Source organism: Geotrypetes seraphini, chromosome 3, assembly GCF_902459505.1.
Source record: "Geotrypetes seraphini chromosome 3, aGeoSer1.1, whole genome shotgun sequence".
NCBI classification, from domain to species: domain Eukaryota; kingdom Metazoa; phylum Chordata; class Amphibia; order Gymnophiona; family Dermophiidae; genus Geotrypetes; species Geotrypetes seraphini.
This window is the reverse complement of record NC_047086.1, coordinates 7490971-7514666: the sequence shown is the minus strand read 5'-3', so window position 1 is coordinate 7514666 and position 23696 is coordinate 7490971. Positions and strand designations below refer to the sequence as shown.

Here is a 23696-nt window from a genome sequence, read left to right as displayed (position 1 = left end):
AGTTTGCTGGTCCACAAAATAATTTTTTTTTTCCCGCCGGTCCATAGGTGTAAAAAGGTTGAAGAACACTGCTCTAATATAAATCATAAATTATATATAATTAATTTAACTTTTAAATTCATACTTTATAAATGCATAAATGCATAAATATATAAACATTAAAAGACCCATATTGATTAGGAATAAAAATATCCTTGCTTATTTTAGTCAATTTTCTTATAACATATATTATTAAATTATATCTATTTCTTATAATTATACAGACTTAAGATTAAGCACAGAAAGTTATATCTCTTAGGTGTTATGATTGTACCCATAAAGTTAACAAAATTATAATTAATATATTGCTCAGTTAATATTTTATCTATTAAAACATCCAGTTCATAAGGACATTTCACTTCTATTATTCATAAAATTTATTAATGCCCTATTAAGTTTTTCTTTAACCTTCTATATTTAAATGACAATTGATATTAATTTAATCAATTAAGCTATCAAGCATTCATTTATTTCTAATAAAATAATCATTACTTAAGCTAATTATCTTAGAAGAAATCATATTTCATACATTTAATATCCCTATAAAAATTATTTAACCTTTTGGACTACCCTATATAAATTGATTTTGATATGTGGAGGGGCATAATCAAAAAGGCCCTGATTCTACAAAGTGCATCCCGATTTTAGGCAGCTGTAGGCATCCTACAGCTGTCTAATCAGCCAATCGGGATGCATGTTTAAAAAAAAAGTGCTCCCAAGGCAGGCCGCCTATATTGAAGGCGCCTCCGGGAGCCTAGGGAGGTCCGCAAGACGCCTAAGCTCGCCTAAAGGCGTTAGGCGGGCCTTAGGCGAACCTAGGCGGCCCTACACGTCTCCCTAGTAGAGGAAGAGACACTTAAAATGTAGGCCAGCAAAATGCTGGTCTACATTGTATGTAGACGCGGCCGCTATACTGATCGCGGCAAGGGATCTCCCTGCTGCAATAAGTATAGCGGCCGCGGCCACCTGTCCCATCACCGGCAGGAGGATGCCCAACTCCTCCTGTTGGAACCCCGAACCCCGAACTCCCTCTCCTCCCAAACTGGTAATCGCCGACAGGAGGATGCCCAACTCCTCCTGTCGGAACCCCGAACCCCCCTCCACCCCAAACTCGTAATCGCCGACAGGAGGATGCCAAACTCCTCCTGTCGGAACCCAGAACCCCCCTCCCCCCAAACTCGTAATGGCCGACAGGAGGATGCCCAACTCCTCCTGCCGGAAAGCCCGACGACCTCCCACCCCAACTAATCTCCCTCCCCCAACTAACCTTTAAATGTTGGTCGGCTGGACGGGTCTTGCTGCCGTCCAGCCGACAGGCCCGTCTTGTGGAAAAGAGACGGGCCCGCCCCTTCCCGGCCCATCCCCGCTAAATCTAAGGCCTGATTGGCCCAGGCTCTAGAAGCCTGAACCAATCAGGTCTTAGGCATAGCGGGTCCGCCCATCCCCACTAATCCTAAGGCCTGATTGGCCCAGGTGCCTAGCCCACAAGAACCCCCGTTTGCCCCCCCCAGCCGACCCGCGACCCCCCTGGCCAACCCCCCGACCCCCCACCCCCCTTCCCCGTATCTCTTTAATGTTGGCTGGACAGACAGGTGCCAAACCCGACCATCCGGCAGGCAGCCCACAGCAGAATGGGGCCGGATTGGCCTAGCCCTCCCAAAGCCCCGCCTACAGGTGGGGCCTAAGGCACCTGGGCCAATCAGAATAGGCCCGGGAGCCTTAGGCCCCTCCTGTGGGCGGGGCCTTAGGCAAATGGCCCGGGTTGGGAAGGGGGGTGGGGGGGTCGTGAGGTCGTCCGGGGGGTCGCGGGTCAGGGGTTCTGGGGGGGGAGAATATTGGGGGGAGGATGTTGGGGGGAAGGGTTCGTCGAGGGCAGGAGGGCCTGGGATCCCTCCTGCCCGTAATGTAGTGGGGGATGGGAGTAGGGTGTCACGTGGGCCAGGAGGGCTTGGGCTCCCTCCTGGCCCGATCATGTTGGGGGGGTCTAGGCTGCCGCGGGGCAAGAGGGCTTGGGCTCCCATTTGCCCCGATCATGTTGGGGGTGTCACGGCTGCTGCAGGGCAAGAGGGCTTGGGCTCCCTCTTGCCCTGATCGTGTCGGGGGGGTTTAGGCTGCTGCAGGGCAAGAGGGCTTGGGCTCCCTCTTGCCCCGATCATGTCGGGGGGTCTAGGCTGCCGCAGGGCAAGACGGCTTGGGCTCCCTCTTGCCCCAATCATGTCGGGGGGGGGTCTAGGCTGCCGCAGGGCAAGACGGCTTGGGCTCCCTCTTGCCCCAATCGTGTCGGGGGGGTCTAGGCTGCCGCAGGGCAAGAGGGCTTGTGCTCCCTCTTGCCCCGATCGTGTCGGGGGGGGGTCTAGGCTGCCGCAGGGCAAGAGGGCTTGGGCTCCTTCTTGCCCCGATCGTGTTGGGGGGGGGGGGTTTGGTGGTTTTACATGGCAGGAGGGCTTGGGCACCTCCTGCCTGGATCGTTGTGTGTGTGTGTGGGATTCTGTAACCGGTGTGGGGGTTGTTTTTGACAGACACCGGTTACAGAATCCAGCTTTTAGGCGAAGGACTGGCTCCTTCTTCGCCTAAAAGCCCTTCTGTTGGACGTTTGGGGCTTAGGCGTTTTTTTGTTTCATTATGGCTAAAATGTGTAGATGTGGTGTGGGTGTACATTTAGATGTAGTGGAGATTGGGCGTTTAAGCAGATGAAGGCCATAATCAAAACATGGACGTTTGTTTTGGTTATGGACACTTTCCCTGCTTCTGGTTTGAACGTTTAGGGACTTAGGCCAAAAGGGGACTTAGACACGTTTTTTGATTATGCCCCTCCACGCTTATTATACAATATAAGTGCAGTAACTGCTTTGTTAGATCTCCAACAATGTTAAAACAGATGTCTGTGATCTCTCACTTGTAGCCTGAATATGTTTGCTACCTACATTCCTAACAGCAGTTATCTAAGAATTGTTTAAATGTTTTTCTTAGCAATTCAAAGCTATGTTTTACAGAATTACCTTGTTGTAATGGTATACATAGGAAAATATGGATGAATTGTAGTTCACAGATGCTATATTTGGGATGGAGATTAGTATATTTTCTGATGTTAACATCACTCCAATGGTTTAATGTCTAACATTGATTTAATTATAATGTTAGCTTATATTATATTTTTGGATATTTTTATGAATTCATATAATTGTTGGCAATGGGTTAATTCCTTATATATTATAGAAAAATGGGCAAAACTAGAGTTGAATTGACACTCATTTTGAATTTAATTACTTAGTTATATACTGAAAGATTTGATTTGTAACTAAATATGGTTGTTTGAATGGTTTAATGGTATATTAACTTTTGTACGGACAGTAAAGATATGTGCAAAATCCTGTTATATTACCACATTTATTTTAATGTCAAGTGTTAGTAATACCTTATTTATGTTTCGGATTAATTTGAACATGATGATAATTGTATGGTATTTTGAGTTTTTATTCCTTTTGGCCCTTATAGCAATATGAAACTATTCAACAAGATATGGCTTTTGTTCCACTTTACCTACAATCTCATATTAACCTGGTCTGTTTAGTTATATCTGAATTCTGGATACTAGGTTTATAGTATATATTTAACAATCATATAATAGTGGCTAATTGATATAAATTTCTTATATTTAATTAATTAACTGATATAAGGGATTAAATGTTTCCTTTTTGATATAGATGTAATGATTTGTATCTTATGAATTCTGTGATAAAGTTTTACTAATGATATAGATGATAATCTAATGTATGGTAGAATTAATTTACAAACTGATTTTAAATGGGCTTTAAAAACTTATTATATTATTATAATTTTTTGTTCCACTTTACCTACAATCTCATATTAACCTGGTCTGTTTAGTTATATCTGAATTCTGGATACTAGGTTTATAGTATATATTTAACAATCATATAATAGTGGCTAATTGATATAAAATTTCTTATATTTAATTAATTAACTGATATAAGGGATTAAATGTTTCCTTTTTGATATAGATGTAATGATTTGGATCTTATGAATTCTGTGATAAAGTTTTAGCAATGATATAGATGATAATCTAATGTATGGTAGAATTAATTTACAAACGGATTTTAAATGGGCTTTAAAAACTTTTTTTAGTATGAATAATTTGGATATAATCTTATTATAATTTCTTACTATAAGATTATAAATAGAATTTAATTTGATTTACAGATTAAATAAGTTATATGTATTAGGCAATGGTATACTCTTATTTATTGCATACAATGATATTTTAATCAGTAATAATTGGATGGGGGGGGTTTAATGTTTAATAATTGGGTTTCTACTTGATTCAATTTTATAAATTTATACAATTTGAGAGTAGCTTTTTTAAATTTGAGGTATTAGCTTATGGGGAGTTATTTTATACCTGACCTCAATCTGCGTTTCCAAGTTTTCGTATTTATTTGAGGTTGGGAGGGTGGGGATGGGAGGGGGATATGTAATGAGGGGCTGGGTAAGGGTTGGAGTTTTTTGGTAGATCTTACTTATTGGGAAAAGGATTTATTACAATGTATTCAGTGTTTGATTTTTGTTACAACACGCTATGACATCATCTAATGGATCTTAAGATGTTGTCTCTGAATGTTAATGGATAAAATGTTAATGGATAAAAAGGAAAAAAGCATTATTTTTAAAAAGGCAGAATGCGGATATTTGTTACATACAAGAGACTCACCTGTCAAATATTGAATCTAAAAAACTGGAAGGTGGTTGGGTCAAACATTGTTTTTTCTCATCAGCTATAGGGAAAAAGATGGGTGTTGCTATTTTAGTGAATAAAAAATGCTCTGCCTCATTTAAATTAAATTAAACTAAACTAAACTAAACCTTGGGTTTATATACCGCACCATCTCCACGAATGCGGAGCTCGGCACGGTTTACAGGAAGAAGGATGAGAGAGGAACTACAGTGGAGAGATTAAAGAGTTAGGTGTAAAGGGGAAGGTGAGAGGCCTAAGAGGGGGGAAGTGTTACAGTTTTGAGAATAGCCAGGTTTTTAGGTGTTTGCGGAAGAGTTGGAGGGAGCTTGAGGTTCGGAGTGGGGAAGTGAGGTTATTCCAGATCTCAGTGATTCTAAAGGGGAGGGATGACCCAAGTTTGCCTGCATGGGAAATACCTTTTATGGAAGGAAAGGATAGTTTAAAAATTTGGGAGGTTCTGGAGGAAGTAGGGGTTGGGGAGTTCCAGGATAGAGGGATAACGGCAGGAAGGATGCCATGTAGGATCTTGTAGGCCAGACACGCACATTTGAAGTGGATCCTGGGGATTACTGGGAGCCAATGGAGTTTAGACAGGAGTGGTGAGACGCGATCAAATTTGCTTTTCGCGAAAACAAGCTTAGCTGCGGCATTCTGAATCCGCTGAAGTCTGTGGAGGCTTTTCTTGGTTAGTCTGAGGTAGATAGAATTGCAATAATCCAATCTGAAGAGGATGATGGATTGTACTAGGACTGCGAAGTGTTTTTGGTGAAAATAGGGTCTGACTTTCCTTAGCATGTGAAGGCTGAAGAAGCATTTCTTCACAGGGATTGGAGATGTTCGTTGAAGGATAGAGAAGAGTCTAAGGTGACACCCAGAACTTTGCTTGAGAACTCGAGCTGTAATGGGGGGCAGGAGGACAATGGGATGGAGGAAGGTAGATGGTCTAATATTGGGCCGAGCCAAAGGAGTTTTGTTTTGGACTCGTTTAGTTTCATATGCATTGTGAATGCCCAGGATTGGAGGTTCTTTATGCATGAGGATATGTTCGTGGAGAGGTTAGTGAGGTTCGAGTCGGTCTCAAGGAGGACGAGGATGTCATCAGCGTAAGTGTAAAGAGTTTCAATGGGAGATAGTTGGAGTAGTTTCAGGGAGGACATGTAAATGTTAAAGAGGATTGGGGAGAAGGGTGAGCCTTGTGGGACACCACAAGTCGGGGTCCAGGGGGAGGATGAGGTGCCGCTCATGTTAACCATGTAAGAGCGGGAGCGCAAGAATTTGGAGAACCAATCAAGAACTATGGAGCTAATGCCTATCTCGGAGAGTTGGAAAATTAGAATGTCGTGGTGGACAACGTCAAAAGCTGCGGAGAGGTCGAATTGTAGAAGGACAGCAAACTTGTTACGAGAATGCAGTTGCTGAACCTTAGAGATTAGAGAGGCCAATAGGGATTCAGTGCAGAAGTTGGGTCTGAAGCCATATTGGTAAGGTAAGAGGATGGAGAATCTTTCTAAGTAGGAAGAGAGCTGGGTAGATATGATAGACTCGAGCAGTTTGGTGAGGAGAGGGATATTTGCTATTGGACGGTAGTTGGATGGTATGGAGGAGTCTAGGTCAGCTTTTTTTCAGTAAAGGGGTCAATGCGATGTGTCCCATTTCAGTGGAGAATAGGCCTGATAATAGGGCAGAATTTATGAGTTTGGTAAGAGATGTGATGTCCTGTGCAGGGATTTCTCAAATTGGTAGGAGGGAAATGGGTCCAGGATGCAGATGCATGATTTTAACTTGAGGCAGAGTTTAAGGGTCTGAGAATCAGATATGAGCTCGAAGACAGTCCAGGATCTGTCGGCAGGGATGGGGTTGAGAGCAGCTAGGGTGGGGTTGGGTTCAGGGGGCACCAGAGAATTGTAGGAGATTGCGGGCGGGAAGGAGCGCCTTAAGGTAGAGATCTTATCATTGAAGAATTTTGCTAGGACCTCGGCTGAAGGAGATGAGGGAAGAAGGGTGGAGTCATTTTTAGTGGTTAGGGAGCGCCAAATGTTGAACAATGTGCCATTAAAGGCATCAGATTCTCTTGGCAGATGGGTACATGTGGAAATGAGCATGGGAAATACTATCTTGATGCTGTTTAATGTATATGCCCCTAATTCAAACCAAAATGAATTTTTTAAGACTCTTCAACAACTGATTCTTCCACTGGTTACTTTGAATTTAGTGGTAGCTGGGGATTTCAATGCTGTTATGGATCCTTTGATGGATAAAAACCCAGGAAGAATTATAAAATCAATAGGATTAGATAATTTTGTACAATCTTGTGACTTGAAAGATATTTGGCGGATACTTCATTTTGATGGTCAGGAATTTTCTTTTTGTTCTCATGTTCATAACTCTTTTTCAAAAATAGATTACATTTTTATTTCAAATCAATTAGTACATCAACTGACACAAGCTGCCATTGATCCAATCATTTTGTCAGATCATGGTGGGGTGTGGATTGAACTTAAAGTTGTAGATCAGGATATTAATAGACCTATATGGAGATTTGATAATACAATGCTTGTGGATCCAATATTTTGTGAGAATCTTCTAGTAAAAATGAAAGATTATTTTCAGTTTAATGACAAGGATGAAATCTCCATGGAAGTATTATGGGATGCTTTTAAAGCATCCATGAGAGGACAAATTATTTCTTATTCAGCTCATCTTAGGAAACAGGTCAAAAAACAATTTTCTGATTTAGAGAAAGAAATTAAAATTTTAGAATCAAAATTAATAGAAAAGTGGGAATATTCTATACAACGGGATCTTTTAAAAGTTAAAGGCAAATATAATGAGATTTCATCTAAATTGATGAGGACAGATTTATTTTCTCAGCAAACTTTGTATTATGGAAACTCAAATAAGGTGGAAAGAATATTGGCAAACTATCTTAAAGCGGAAAAAAGGAAAACAAAATTAATTGCCATTAAAGATGAGAATGGTGAATCTTTTACTCAAATTGAACCTATTTTAAAACAATTCTTAAAATTTTATAAATCTCTTTATTCTTCTGAGACTTATTTAGATAAAGAAAAAGATGGTTTAGAATTTTTGAAATTATTAGAGGATCCTAAAATTCCTGAACATATAAAACGAAGTTTAGAAGAGCCAATATCATTAAAAGAATTAGGAACAGCTTTGAAGTCTCTTAGCGTTGGATCCGCTCCAGGTGAAGATGGTTATACGGTAGAGTTTTATAAATCATATCAAAATTTTTTATTGCCTTATTTATTAAATCTTTATCAATCTCAACTTATTAAAGGTTGTATTACAGGCACTATGGCATAATCTTTAACTATAGTTTTACCAAAGCCAAATAAAGATCCCACTTTGGTTTCAAATTATAGGCCTATTTCTTTAATTAATGTAGATGGTTAACTATTAGCTAAGACATTAGCTTTACGATTGGCTAAAGTTCTCCCTTTCATTATAGGTATGCATCAAACAGGATTCATTGCTCAAAGACATTCATCTCATAATACTAGACTGCATTTGATATGCTATATTTGACAAAAGCCATGAAAGATCCGGCTTTTTCTGTTTCCTTGGATGCACAGAAGGCCTTTGATCGAGTGGAATGGACCTTCATATATCAGGCAATGGAATGGTTTGGTATAGGTTCAGGATTTATACAAATAATACAAACGTTGTATAGCTCCTCTGCTGCTAGATTATATATTAATAATAAGTTTTCAGAATGTTTTAATTTGCAGAGGGGGGTTAGACAAGATTGTCCCTTATCTCCTTTGCTATTTGCTATTGTTTTGGAACCCTTATTATTAGCTATTCAACAGGTGAAGGAGATACAAGGTATTCCGCATTCAGATAGAGAGTATAAAGTATCGGCGTATGCGGATGATATCTTGCTTTATTTGAGGAATCCAGAAACAACCATTCCATGTTTGCTTGAGTTGATTGAGAAATTTTGAAAAATTTCAGATTATAAGATAAATTGAAATAAATCAGAAGTTCTTCCATTAAATGTACATTGTACAAAAGGTTTATTTGATGCATTTTCTTTTGTTTCAAGTTTTATTTATATTTCATTAATCGCTTAATTAAAATTGTTTCTAAGCGAATTACAATATATAAAAGTAACATAATTAAACATAATATTAAAATAAGAAATAACATATAAGATATTATAAAACTAGCAATTTATACAATGAATACAATTAAAAAAAAAAAAAAGGAGGATTTACATAATAAGTATATATGATGGGCTAATAAATTTATACAATGATGAAAATGTTTGGAAGGAAGATGGATTAAAATGCTTAGGAATTTGTATTACAAAAATAGTGGATGATACAATGAAAATTAATGAAAAATGTTTATTACAAAGGTAACAGAAATATGTGAGCAATGGAATCCTCTACATTTATCTTGGTGGGGGAGAGTACAAACTGTTAAAATGATGATTTTATCTGTAGTTTGTTACCAAATGAGGATGTTACCAGTTTTCTTTCAGGGGTCTTTTTATAAAAAATTAAATAGGGTTCTAACAAAATTTATTTGGCTTGGTAAAATTCCTAGAATTGCTTTAGTGTCTTTGCAAAGGTCAATTATGGAGGGTGAGGTAAATTTTCCTAATTTTTATAGGTATCATCAAGCCTATATTTTGCGTCAAGGTATGTATTGGATCCTCCCAGAGCCCATTGATAATATACCAAATTGGTTCTGGCTAGAATGGAGACTCATGTTTCCTTTGCATCTTGGTCATGTTGTTAGTATCAAAATGCCAAGAGCATAAAATAATTGTTGATACCTGGAAAACTTTAAGGTATGTAAGTAGTCTAACTCCTATTCCAATAAATAAATCAACAACTCAAACGATTTGGCTAAACCCCAAGATCAAAATTGGCGGTTTTAAAATCATCTGGAAGCATTGGATGTTGGCAGGAATCCGTACTTTGGAGGATGTAATAAATAATGGTAAGCTGCTTGAGTTTTCACAATTGCAACATAAATTTGGTCTTCATAAATCGCAATATTTTAGATGGTTGCAATTGAAGCAGGCCGTTCAGGTAGGGTTCCCTGAATGGAAAAATCTTATTAATTATCATAGCCTGGAATTCCTATGCTTTCAGGTGGAATTTAAGGGGCACCAGGCCGCACAGTGGTATAAATTATTATCTAGATTTGTAAATAAAAAACCAAAAAACGGTCTTAGAGACATTTGGAGCATTGAGATTAAGCATCAAATTAATGCATCTCAATGGCCACGACTTTGGTCTTGGAGATTAAAGATGTACAGTATCAGCATCTATGAGACAAACATGGTTTTTTCTTTTGCATAGAGCGTTTTGGACCCCTGTTCGTTTACAAAAATTAGATAGCTCTAAGTCTAATAGATGTTGGCATTGTTGGCCTCAAATAAATAGGATGATGGAAAATCTGGTAGCCTTGACATATGATACTATTTTATTCGGCACGGCAATGAGAGCAAAGAGTCAAATTTCGTCAAATAATAACAAACTTATTTATATTGACTGGAGTAGCAATTCAACAAATAACATACAATTGGAAAAATTATGACAGATTAAATTATAACTTTTGATGGAATTCTGTATGCCATATATATAAAATAGAACGTACAATAACAACACAGAAAGGATATTTTGGTACATTTCAGAAGATATGGGGACCATTAACAGACTTTTGTAATGAATGCTAACATTTTCCCAAAGTAAGATATTGATAGGAGGGGGAGTGGGTGAGTATTATTTTATTAAACTCATAATGTATATGAATATATCAATAGTTCTGATGTATTAGGATGGAATTCTGTAATGGGAGGGGAGGAGATGGGAGGGTTTTCTACTTTAATAATAATTGTTTAGATATTAGGTGTATTATATAATATTCAAGATATTATAGAATATAAATATGTAATGAAATGTTGTATTTAACGTGTTACATGAAAGTTAATCAAGTGTGTATTTGTAAGTTCCTATGATTTTATCTAATACACTTGATGTACAGGGATTCAAACAGGGATTGGACAGATTCCTGAGGGAAAAGGAGATCGTGGGGTACTGAGGGAGGTGCTGGGGTGTTGCATAAGTATAGACAGCTCACCAGGTCGTGCAGGTGCAAGGCCGGAGGGTTAGGACATTGATGGGAAGATAGGACTTCGATGAGAAACCTAGGGGGCAAGGGGGCCCCTTCTGGTGATTAAGGCAGGTCATGACCTGTTGGGCCGCCGCGGGGGCGGACTGCTGGGCGGGATGGACCTCTGGTCTGACCCGGCAGAGGCACTGCTTATGTTCTTATGTTCTTATGTAATATGCAAAAATGAATAAAGAATTAAAAAAAAAAAAAAAGACCGATGACTAACTATAAACTTTCCAACACGCTGTTTCTCTCCGAGAACCATGTAGAATCTTTTCCTTGTTACATCCTCTGATTTCAATTTGAAGATTTATCTCCGACGAAAGATATCTTTCCAGGATACCATACATCTCAGCTGTCATCTTTGGCAAGTACCTAGTTTACTGGCATATGTAAGACATTTGATGGTCTATAAATAATGCACCTTATGTGTTCCTACATATTTTACCAGAGTGTTTTTTTTTTCCTCTATATCACCGTATTAAACTATCATTCAGTGATTTGGCTCCAGTGCCCAAAAGACCATCAAAATATATTTTTATCCACATGCACAATGAAAAGTGCCTATTTCCTCCTTTCAGTCGAAATCCAGAAGACATCATTTTCATATAAGCCATATAGACTTAAACTGTATTGATAAGTAGATATTGTTTTGGTCATGTGTTTAACATTCTTTTACTGAACTTGTCAAACGTATCAAATAAAGAATCCTGTTGCTTTGGACTTTCACGTGTCATTACAAGTATTTCGAACAAGTTCAAATTTCAACTGTAGCATTTTCAAAAGAAAAACTTTGACTCTGTAACTTCATATTATCCAATAATCAAGTAAATAAAATAAAATATGATGAATTAGTTATAAATAAAATGAAAGAATATGAAATGAAAGAATATAATTTTCTGATGCAAATCGTTATTATGAAAGACATAGGCTGATCACAGTAATCTAAAAGCTCTTGCAACTTTACTGAGTCATCAAAATTTAATGTCTTATTTGCATATTTAACTCGCATTATTGCAGGGCACATTAGACCATATTTAGTTCCTAGTGATCTTAGTTATGGGCGTAGCTCTAGTAACTGTTTCCTTTTGTATGCTGTAGCCTTTGCGAAATCCAGCACAATATGAATCTTGAGTCCTGGCATCTAAGGTTTTTGTTTTCTTTTGCCAGCTTAGCAATCTCTATAACATGCTGGTATTGGAGCAGTTTAAAAATTAATGGATGCGGCCCCTTCTGATTATTTGTTCTTTTTGCTGGGATCCTGTGCGCCCTCTCTAACTCCAACGGGAATTTAATTTTAAGCGGTATAATTTTTGGCAGAAAATTTTCAAGGAAGGATATTGGGTCATTTTTTCCAACCCCTTCTGGTAACCCAATAATTCTTAAATCATTCCTCCTTTCTCTATTAGAACAATCTTCAAGATCCCTCATTAATATTTCTATCTTTTTTCAATCCATCCTGTACTGTAACAGTTCTGCCTCCGCCTCTTCAGGAAAGCCATTAAGATAAGTGTTAACATAAGAACATAAGAACATAAGCAGTGCCTCCGCCGGGTCAGACCATAGGTCCATCCTGCCCGGCAGTCCGCTCGCGCGGCGGCCCAAACAGGTCACGACCTGTCTGCATCACCAGAAGGGGCTCACTTGCCACCTTGTTTTCTCATTTAAGTCCTATCTTCCCATCGTAGTCCTAACCCTCCGGTCTTGCACATGCACGACCTATTGGGTTACTATACTTATTACCTGGTTAGCTTTCTATACCTGTGTTACATCCCAGCATCTCTCTCAGTATCCCACGATCCCTTTATCCCTCAGGAATCCGTCCAATCCCTGTTTGAATCCCTGTACCGTACTCTGCCTGATCACTTCTTCCGGTAGCGCATTCCATGTGTCCACGACCCTTTGGGTGAAAAAAAACTTCCTTGCATTTGTTTTGAACCTATCTCCCTTCAGTTTCTCCGAATGCCCCCTCGTACTTGTTGTCCCCTTCAGTCTGAAGAATCTGTCCCTATCCACCCTCTCTATGCCCCTCATAATCTTGAAGTCTCTATCATATCTCCCCTGAGTCTCCTTTTTTCCAGAGAGAAGAGCCCCAGCCTATCTAATCTCTCGGTGTATGGGCAGTGTTCCAGCCCCTTTACCAGTTTCGTTGCTCTCCTTTGGACTCTCTCAAGTACCGCCATGTCCTTCTTGAGGTGCGGCGACCAGTACTGAATGCAGTATTCCAGATGTGGACGCACCATCGCTCGATACAATGGCATGACGACTTCCCGCGTCCTGGTTGTTATGCCCCTCTTTATGATGCCCAGCATCCTGTTGGCTTTTTTCGAGGCTGCTGCGCACTGTGCAGATGGCTTCAGTGATGCATCCACCAGCACACCCAAGTCTCTCTCAAGTCTGCTGTCTCCCAACAATGCCCCCCCCAATTTGTAGTTGAACAACGGGTTCTTTTTCCCTATATGCATGACCTTGCATTTTTCCACGTTAAAGCGCATTTGCCATTTGTTTGCCCAGTCTTCCAGCTTGTCCAGGTCCCTTTGCAGGTCCTCACACTCCTCCCTGGACCTAACTCTACCGCACAGTTTGGTATCGTCTGCAAATTTTATAACCTCGCACTTTGCCTCCTTTTCCAGGTCATTGATAAATATGTTGAAGAGTAACGGCCCCAGCACCGATCCCTGTGGCACACCGCTCGTGACTCCCTGCCAGTCAGAATATTGGCCCTTCACTCCGACCCTTTGCAGTCTACCCGACAACCAGTGCTTGATCCATCTGTGCACATCCCCTCCCACCCCGTGGTTCCACAGCTTCCTAAGCAGCCTTTCGTGTGGCACCTTGTCGAAAGCCTTTTGAAAATCGAGGTAAATGATGTCTATAGGTTCCCCATTGTCCACCCGACTGCTTATTCCCTCGAAGAAGTACAGAAGGTTCGTTAAGCATGACCTTCCCTTACAAAATCCATGCTGGCTTGTTCTCAGTAGGCCATTTCTCTCGATGTGCTCGCAAATACTGTCCTTGATCATAGCTTCCACCATCTTCCCTGTAATTGAAGTCAGGCTCACCGGCCTGTAGTTCCCGGGGTCACCCCTCGATCCCTTCTTGAAGATAGGTGTGACATTCGCCAATTTCCAGTCCTCTGGTACCTCTCCAGTTTTCAAGGATAGGTTGCAAACATGCTGGATTGTGCCCACTATTTCTTGTCTTAGTTCCTTCAGAACCCTTGGGTGGATCCCGTCCGGGCCCGGCGATTTGCCGCATTTTAACCTGTTGCTCTTGTACAAATACATATTTAAAATAATATATAATTGAAGGAGCCGAATAAGTTAAATGGGGGAGTGTGTGGCGCAGTGGTTAAAGCTACAGCCTCAGCACCCTGGGGTTGTGGGTTCAAACCCACGCTGCTCCTTGTGACCCTGGGTAAGTCACTTAATCCCCCCATTGCCCCAGGTACACTAGATAGATTGTGAGCCCACCGGGACAGACAGGGAAAAATGCTTGAGTACCTGAATAAATTCATGTAAACCGTTCTGAACTCCCCTGGGAGAACGGTATAGAAAAATTGAATAAATAAAAAAAATAAATAAAATAAAAAAACTGTACTCTCCAGTCAGTTAAGTTAGACTTTTTAACTAAATAACTAATTGGCAGGGGAAGGAGTGGGAAGGGGGAGCAGAGAGGACAGTTGCCGGTGTCCCTAGGAAGGTGGTGCCCAGGGCAGACCGCATCCTCACCCCCCCCCTTATTACGCCACTGTTGGGACCTTTAGCTTTTAAGATCTTTTTCCAAGTCAAGTAACTATACGGGGACTTTTTAAGCAAATAAATGTAACTGTTGGTTGATATAGACATCTCACTTGCCTTTTCTGTTTGTTTGTCATACATTGAGGCAAGGTTTCTTCTCTCTTCTGCCTGGTAAGTTTAGGCCAGGGTTTTGAAGGACTACATTCCTGTTGCCCATGGTTGATGTAAATTGCATCTACAGAGGTGCCTGGCAGTGCCTAAGGTCATTTCCAGCGTAAACCTACTTTGACTTAATGCACCACTGGGCACCTCTGTAAACACAATTATGATTGTTTTTAAATGACATGATCTGTTACTGCACTAATCAACACCAATTAAAACAAATGGGTTAGGCAGCGGAAAGGCACAAACTACTGCCTAACTTACAGTGCCGTTTAGAGAATTTGGGCCTTGTGATATCTGAGAAAGAGAAGACCCCTCAAAGGCAGAAACCACATATTCAGGGGGCTTATCTCTTTGATCCTTCTTACAAGCAAATTAGCATTGATACATTGCACTGTACCTTGACAGGATCCCATCTACCAAAGTTGCTTGGGTGTTTGTAGGAGAACTGTAGCATCTTCCTAGCAAATGGTACACTAATGGGAAAACACTTCTCAAAAAGAGATTCTCTGTTTTCTATCAAATGTTTTATTTTCATGTATACCAGGTACTGCACAATGTGAGCCTTTCGTCTACCATCAATGGTAATAAATGGTATATTTTGTCTTTCAAACTCTTCCTGCAAAATAAATGGTAAAATAGTAGTCAAAAATCAAATTGTTTCACGTTAGCATATACACCAATCTGACAAAGCTTTTCATGGCACAAAGGTACATAGTAGAGAATGACATGGTGGCGGTTTACCCGCGGCCACCACGTTTAGTCGCGGGTAACCCGCCGAAATGGAGAACGAAAACTAGCAATCGCTGCGGGGACGGGGACAAGGCCATTCACTGGCCCATGGAGCGGTGAATGGTCTTGTCCCCGCAGTGAGGCATGAAGGATCGCGCGGTCCCCGCAGCCCACACCCGCCTGCCCAATCGATCCTAGTGATTAGCCAGCTCTCTCCCTTCTCCTCACCTTAGTTTGTAGGTTTTCTTTTTCGGCGACCCACACGCTATCAAAGAGCCGCGCACCCTCTGCTGTTCAGTTTCGATCTTCTGCTCTGACGCAACCGGAAACAGGAAATTGCAGCAGAGCAGAAGATTGAACACTGAGCAGCCGCGCATGCGCGGCTCTTTGGGAAAGCGTGCAGGTCGCCGAAAAAGAAAGCCTGCAACAGTTACTAGCTCTTTTTTGTAATTATCACTGGTTTTTTACCATATAATTGCTAACTAACTCTCTACACCTACATTGTATAAATCGCCCTGAACTGTCTTCTTGATATGCTGTAACCTCGATGTTAACTTCGCTGTAACCTTGATGTAACTTCACTGTTAATGTACAGTCTCTTATCCTGTAAACCGCTCTGAACTGTTTTGTGGTATTGCGGTATACAAAAATAAAGTTATTATTATTATTATTATTAAGGTGAGGAGAAGGGAGAGAGCTGGCTAAACATTAGGATCGATTGGGCAGGCGGGTGAGGGCTGCGGGGACCGTGCGATCGCCCGTGTTCCCGGCTCAAACTGGACGGAGGGAGTGAAAGGGAAAAGGATTCTGGGCCAAGGGGATGAAGACGGAAAGAAAAACCCATAGCAGGAAAGAAAGGGAAGGACAGGCAGGTGAGCCAGATGCTAGAAGCACGGGGGGGAAGAAAGAGGGGAAAAAAAGCTAGATGGGATTGAAAAGAAGAGACACACTGGTATGGAAGAGGAAGATAGGGGAAATCTGGACACAGGAAGGTAACAGAAAGAGGGGAAATTATGTGCATGGGGCATAGGGACAGGGACATATAGGGGACATGCCATGGGGATGGTATATGGACACAGGGGAGGGGGGGCAATGGCAGATACATAGGGGAGATATTAGAAATGGGGAAAATAGGAGCGCAGAAGCGAGATGGTTTGTGGGGATGGGACAGGGACCGAGTTCGCAGGCTCCAAGGCTTGCACAAATTACATTGTAACATGCCATGAAAATAAGAGGGAGGAAGGTAGATAGATAGATAGGCCACGCGAGAGGAGCTGAAGGGTGGTAGAAAGGAACAGATGGTAAAGGAGGGAGGGAAGGGTGGTGGTGGAAAGGAATAGGACAGACATTGAAGGAGGGTGGAGAGGAACAGACCCTGAAGGGAAATGTGGAAGACAGAGTGGGAAGAAGACAGATGTCAGAGTATGGGGGAGTGGAGGGAAGAAGATGGGTGCTAGACCAATTGGGGGGGTGAAGGGAGAGGCACAGTAACAGCAAATGGAAGACGCAGAGAGAAGACACACAATGGATGGAAGGAATTGAATGAGAAGATGTGGAAAGCAGAAACCAGACAACAAAGGTAGAAAAAAAATTATATTTATTTATTTATTTTTTGCTTTAGAATAAAATAGTATATTAGTTGTGTTGATAAAAATTTATAAACAAAGCCCTGCCAGCTGAACATCTCTTTCTCTAGTTCAGCAGCAGGAACTTTGATTTATAAGAAAGGAATAAGCTAAATATTACAGTACTAAGGCTTATATGGATGCAGCGGGGACGGTGACGGGGCGGTGAATAGAAACATAGAAAAAAGCGGCAGAAAAGGGCTACAGCCCACCAAGTCTGCCCATTCCAAGTATCCCCCCCCCTGAATTTACTCCCTTAAAGATCTCACGTGTGTATCCCATTTTTTCTTAAAATCCGTTACGCTGCTGGCCTTTATCACCTGGGGTGGGAGTCTGTTCCAATGATCCACCACTCTTTCGGTGAAGAAGTACTTCCTGGGATGGCAGTGGCGGTGACAGGGCAGTGAAAGGGATGGCGGTGACGGTGAATGGGCGGTGCAGAGGATGGTAGGCCGGGGACGGGGTGGTGACGGGGACAGATTTTTTCCCCGTGTCATTCTCTAGTACATAGCTTTTATCAGTCCTAATTTGTATATTTTTGACAGGTAGCCACTAGTGCTGCCCGATTCACGATTCAAATCGATTCACCGATTCATTTCGAATGAATCGATTTAAAAAAAAAAATCGGCCTCCCAATTCACTGTCTGACCCTCCCTCCTTGCCCCCTAAAGCAGGATTGGCAGCGCTGCCTCTTGCTGGCCGACACTGCCGCTCGTGCTTTAGAGGGCGAGGGGGGAGGGTCAGTCAGGAAGTGCTGTAGTGTCTGGCTTCCCTTCTGGCCTCCCGCACCTCCCTTTACCTGATTGCAGCAGAGAGCAGCCTGCAGAAAGAATCATGGGTACTTTAGCTATCCTTGCAGGTTGCCATAGGCCTAAGGAACTGTCGTCCTTCTGACATCAGAGGCAGGATCGCGGCAGAGGGACGACAGCTCCTGAGGCCTATGGCAACCTGAAAGGATCGCTAAAGTACCCGCGATCCTTTCTGCAGGCTGCTCTCTGCTGCAATAAGGTAAAGGGAGGTGCGGAAGGCCAGAGGGGAACAGACAGGCCTTCCGGGGGGCGGGGGGACAGTCCTTCAGGGGGGACAGGCCTTCGGGGGGGAGAAAAGATCCTTCGGGGGGGAGGTACAGTCAGGCCTTCCGGGGGGGGGGGGGACAGGCCTTCAGGGGTGGGGTGCAGGCCTTCAGGGGGACAAACAGGCCTTCAGGGGTGGGGTGTAGGCCTTCAGGGGGGACAGACCTTCAGGGGGGGCCCTGGGATTTAGGGAGGAAAGGAACAGAAAGGGAGAGAAGTTGGACACAAGGGATAGTGTGGAGGGGGGATAGAGATACTGGAAAGGAGGGTAGTTGGGAACAGAAAGGGAGAGATGGTGGACCCTGGGGTGGTGGGGAAGGAGGGAGAGATGCTGGATGAAAGGATAGTTAAGAAAGCACAGTTACTTACCGTAACAGGTGTTACGGTAGCTATTCTCACATATGGATAGCTATTCTCACATATGGGTGATGTCACCAACGGAGCCTTGATGCGGAAGCCTCGCAAGCAGACTTGCTTGAAGAAACTAGAAGTTTTGAGTCAACCGCACTGCGCATGTGTGAGTGCCTTCCCTCGCCCAGCACAGGGCACGTCTCCTCAGTTCAGATAGCTAGCAGAGAAGCCAACCACAGGAGGTGGGTGGGTTGTGAGAATAGCTACCTGCTGTCCCTGGATAACACCTGTTACGTTAAGTAACTGTGCTTTATTCTAGGACAAGCAGGCAGCCTATTCTCACGTATGGGTGACCTTCAAGCTAACCAGAATGGGATGGTGGGAGTGTTGGCAATTTAAGAGAATAAGTTTTGTAATACTCTCTGTCCAAAATGGCCATTCCTTCTGGAGAAAACATCCAGACAATAGCGAGAAGTGAAAGTATGAAATGAGGACCAAGTAGCAGCCTTGCAAATTTCCTCAATAGGTGACCAGTGGAGTACCGCAGGACTCGGTCTTGGGCCCGATCCTCTTCAACATATTCGTAGAAGACCTAACCCAAGGGCTTAAGGGTAAAATATCATTGTTTGCCGATGATGCCAAACTGTGTAACATAGTAGGTAAAAGCACTTTGCCAGACAGTATGACACGAGACCTACTTCTGTTGGAGCACTAGTCATCGACTTGGCAGCTAAGCTTCAATGCTAAAAAATGTAAAGTCATGCACTTGGGCAGCAGAAATCCATGCAGAACTTACACACTAAATGGTGAGACCTTAGCTAGGACTAAGGCAGAACGTGATTTAGGAGTGATCATTAGCGATGACATGAAAACTGCCTATCAAGTGGAAAAGGCTTCATCCAAGGCAAGACAAATGATGGGTTGTATCTGTAGAGGTTTTGTCAGCAGGAAGCCCGAAGTCATAATGCCATTGTACAGATCCGTGGTGAGACCTCATCTAGAATATTGTGTACAATTCTGGAGACCACATTACCAGAAAGATGTGCTGAGAATTGAGTCGGTTCAACAAATGGCCACCAGGATGGTCTCGGGGCTCATGGATCTCCCGTATGAAGAAAGGCTATATAAATTGCAGCTGTACTCACTTGAGGAACGAAGAGAGAGAGGAGACATGATTGAGGCGTTTAAATATATCACGGGCTGTATCGAGGTGGAAGATGATATCTTCTTTCTTAAAGGACCCTCGGCCACAAGAGGGCATCCGCTGAAAATCAAGGGAGGGAAATTTCATGGCGATTCCAGAAAATATTTCTTCACCGAAAGGGTGGTTGATCATTGGAATAAACTTCCACTGCAGGTGATTGAGGCCAGCAGCGTGCCAGATTTTAAGAGTAAATGGGATTTACATGTGGGATCTCTAAGGGGGTAAAGTCAGGGGGATGGGTCATTAGAGTGGGCAGACTTGATGGGCTTTGGCCCTTTTCTGCCGTCATTTTCAATGTTTCTATGTTTCTATGATCTGAGGAAAGCTACTGAAGCTGCCATTGCTCTGACTTTATGGGCTGTGACTCTACCCTGTAGTTGTAATCCAGCCTGGGCATAGCAGAAGGAAATACAAGCAGCCATCCAGTTGGAGATGGTACGCTTAGAGATAGGATGTCCCAACTTGTTTGGATCGAAGGAAACAAAAAGTTGAGGAGCAGTTCTGTGTGGTTTGGTGCATTCCAAATAAAAGGCCAAAGCACGTTTACAGTCCAGAGTGTGAAGAGCTGATTCTCCAGGATGAGAATGAGGCTTTGGAAAAAACACTGGAAGAGTAATGGATTGACTGAGATGAAATTCCGATACCATCTTAGGGAGGAATTTAGGATGAGTACGGAGGAACACCTTGTCATGAGGGAAGACAGTGAAAGGTGGATCAGCAACTAAAACTTGCAGCTCACTGACTCTTCGAGCAGAAGTGAGGGCAATAAAGCACAGTTACTTACCGTAACAAGTGTTATCCAGGGACAACAGGCAGATATTCTTGACTGATGGGTGACGGCACCGACGGAGCCCCGGTACGGACAATTTTAGAGTGATTGCACTCTAAGAACTTGGAAAGTTCTAGCAGGCCGCACCGCGCATGCGTGAGTGCCTTCCCGCCCGACGGAGGCGCGCGGTCCCCAGTTAGGATAAGCCAGCTAAGAAGCCAACCCGGGGAGGTGGGTGGGACGCAAGAATATCTGCCTGCTGTCCCTGGATAACACCTGTTACAGTAAGTAACTGTGCTTTATCCCAGGACAAGCAGGCAGCATATTCTTGACTGATGGGTGACCTCCAAGCTAACAAAAAGAGGGATGGTGGGAAGGTTGGCCATTAGGAAAACAAATTTTGTAAAACAGATTGGCCGAAGTGTCCATCCCGTCTGGAGAAAGCATCCAGACAATAATGAGATGTAAAAGTATGAACTGAGGACCAAGTAGCAGCCTTGCAGATTTCCTCAATAGGCGTGGAGCGGAGGAAAGCTACAGATGCTGCCATAGCTCAAACTCTATGGGCCGTGACAGAACCTTCTAGTGTCAGTCCGGTCTGAGCATAACAGAAAGAAATGCACGCTGCCAGCCAATTAGACAACGTACGTTTAGAAACAGGACGTCCCAATTTATTCGGATCAAAGGACAGAAAAAGTTGGGTAGCTGATCTGTGGGGCTTAGTACGCTATAAATAATAAGCTAGAGCCCGCTTACAGTCCAAAGTATGCAGAGCCTGTTCTCCAGAATGAGAGTAAGGTTTCGGAAAGAAGACAGGCAAAACAATGGATTGGTTGAGATGGAATTCAGAGACAACCTTAGGGAGAAACTTTGGATGTGTACGCAGAACCACCTTGTCATGATGAAAGACTGCAAAAGGTGGATCCGCAACTAGTGTATGTAGCTCACTGACCCTCCTGGCAGAGGTAAGAGCAATAAGGAAAAGTACCTTCCAAGTGAGAAACATGAAAGGAGCGGTAGCCAAAGGTTCAAAAGGAGGCTTCATTAAGGCGGAAAGAACCACATTGAGATCCCAGATTACCGGAGGGGCTTTGAGAGGTGGTTTCACATTGAAAAGACCCCGCATGAATCTGGACACCAAGGGATGAGCCGAGAGAAGTTTTCCATGAACTGGCTCATGAAAAGCAGCAATAGCACTGAGGTGGACTCTGATGGAAGTAGACTTGAGGCCAGAGTCAGACAAAGAAAGAAGATAATCCAATAAGGCCTCCACTGCAAGGGAAGTGGGATCATGATGATGAAGAAGACACCAGGAAGAAAACCGTGTCCACTTCTGATGGTAACATTGCAGAGTGGCCGGTTTCCTGGAGGCATCCAGAATGGAACGAACGGGCTGAGACAAAAGAGTATCATGAGAAGTCAGCCCGAGAGAAACCAAGCTGTCAGGTGCAGAGACGGAAGGTTGGGATGCAAAAGGGTCTCCTGATATTGCGTAAGCAGAGAAGGAAACAGTGGAAGAAGGAAAGGCTCCCTGGAACTGAGTTGAAGTAGAAGGGAGAACCAATGTTGCCTGGGCCACCGTGGAGCAATCAGAATCATGGTGGCTCGTTCCCTCTTGAGCTTGAACAAGGTTCGTAACATGAGAGGCAGAGGAGGGAAAGCGTACAGGAACAGATTGGACCAATCGAGGAGAAATGCATCCGCTGCCAGACGGTGAGGAGAGTAGAGTCTGGAGCAGAAGAGGGGCAGCTGGTGATTGTGAGGAGCTGCAAAGAGGTCTATCTGAGGAGTGCCCCACTGAGCGAAGATGGACTGTAGCGTTAAAGGATCGAGTGTCCACTCGTGAGGTTGGAGAATTCTGCTGAGCTTGTCCGCTAAGGAATTCTGTTCTCCCTGAATGTAGATAGCTTTCAGGAATAGTTGGTGATCTGTGGCCCAAGCCCAAATCTTCTGGGCTTCCTGGCACAAGAGGCGAGAGCCTGTCCCACCCTGCTTGTTGATGTAGTACATCGCAACTTGATTGTCTGTGCACAGCAGGAGGACCTGAGGAAAGAGAAGATGTTGGAAGGCCTTGAGGGCATAAAACATCGCTCTGAGTTCCAGGAAATTGATGTGATGTTTCATTTCCTGGGCTGTCCAAAGTCCTTGAGTTTGGAATTCGTTCAAATGAGCTCCCCAAGCATAAGGGGAGGCGTCGGTGGTGATGACAAGTTGATGAGGAGGTAGATGAAACAGAAGACCTCTGGAGAGATTTGAGGATATCAACCACCATTGTAGAGACTGACGAAGAGATGATGTCACAGATATGTGTCGTGAGCAAGGATCCGTCGCTTGGGACCACTGGGTAGCTAGGGTCCATTGAGGAGTGCGCAGGTGAAGACGTACGAGGGGTGTGACAAGAACTGTGGAGGCCATGTGACCCAAGAGTATCATCATTTGCTTGGCAGAGATGGAACGTTGTGGAAGCACCTGCTGACATAGAGATTGAAGCGTTTGAAGACGGTTAGACGGCAGGAATGCTCTCATGAGGACTGTGTTTAGCACCGCTCCAATGAATTGAAGTCTCTGAGTGGGAATGAGATGAGATTTGGGTAGATTGATCTCGAACCCCAGAAGCTGTAGAAACAGGATGGTTTGGTTGGTGGCCAGGAGCACTGTTTGAGATGAATTGGCCTTGATTAACCAATCGTCCAGATAAGGAAAGACTTGAAGGTGGTGAGAGCGTAGAAAGGCGGCCACCACAATCAGACATTTGGTGAACACTCTTGGAGAGGAGGCAAGACCGAAGGGTAGCACCTTGTATTGGTAATGACAATGATTGATTATGAAGCGGAGGTACTGCCTGGAGGCCAGATTGACTGGAATGTGAGTGTATGCTTCTTTGAGATCGAGGGAGCATAGCCAGTCGCTTTGATGAAGAAGAGGATAAAGAGTTGCCAGAGAAAGCATCTTGAATTTCTCCTTGACCAAGCATTTGTTGAGATCGCGAAGATCTAGGATGGGTCTGAGATCCCCTGTTTTTTTGGGGACCAGAAAATAACGGGAGTAGAATCCCTGCCCCTTCTGATCTAGAGGAACTTCCTCTATGGCGTTCAGGAGGA

General features: G+C 43.1%; 1 protein-coding gene across 1 annotated transcript in view; it reads right to left on the bottom strand.

Moving 5' to 3' along the window:
* The window catches only part of AK9 (adenylate kinase 9), a 1007389-nt gene that overhangs the window by 172749 nt on the left and 810944 nt on the right, over positions 1-23696 (bottom strand). Inside the window, exon 32 of the mRNA XM_033936269.1 lies at positions 15242-15460. Within this exon, the coding sequence (XP_033792160.1) occupies positions 15242-15460 (219 nt within the window). The remainder of the gene's footprint in view (positions 1-15241; positions 15461-23696) is intronic.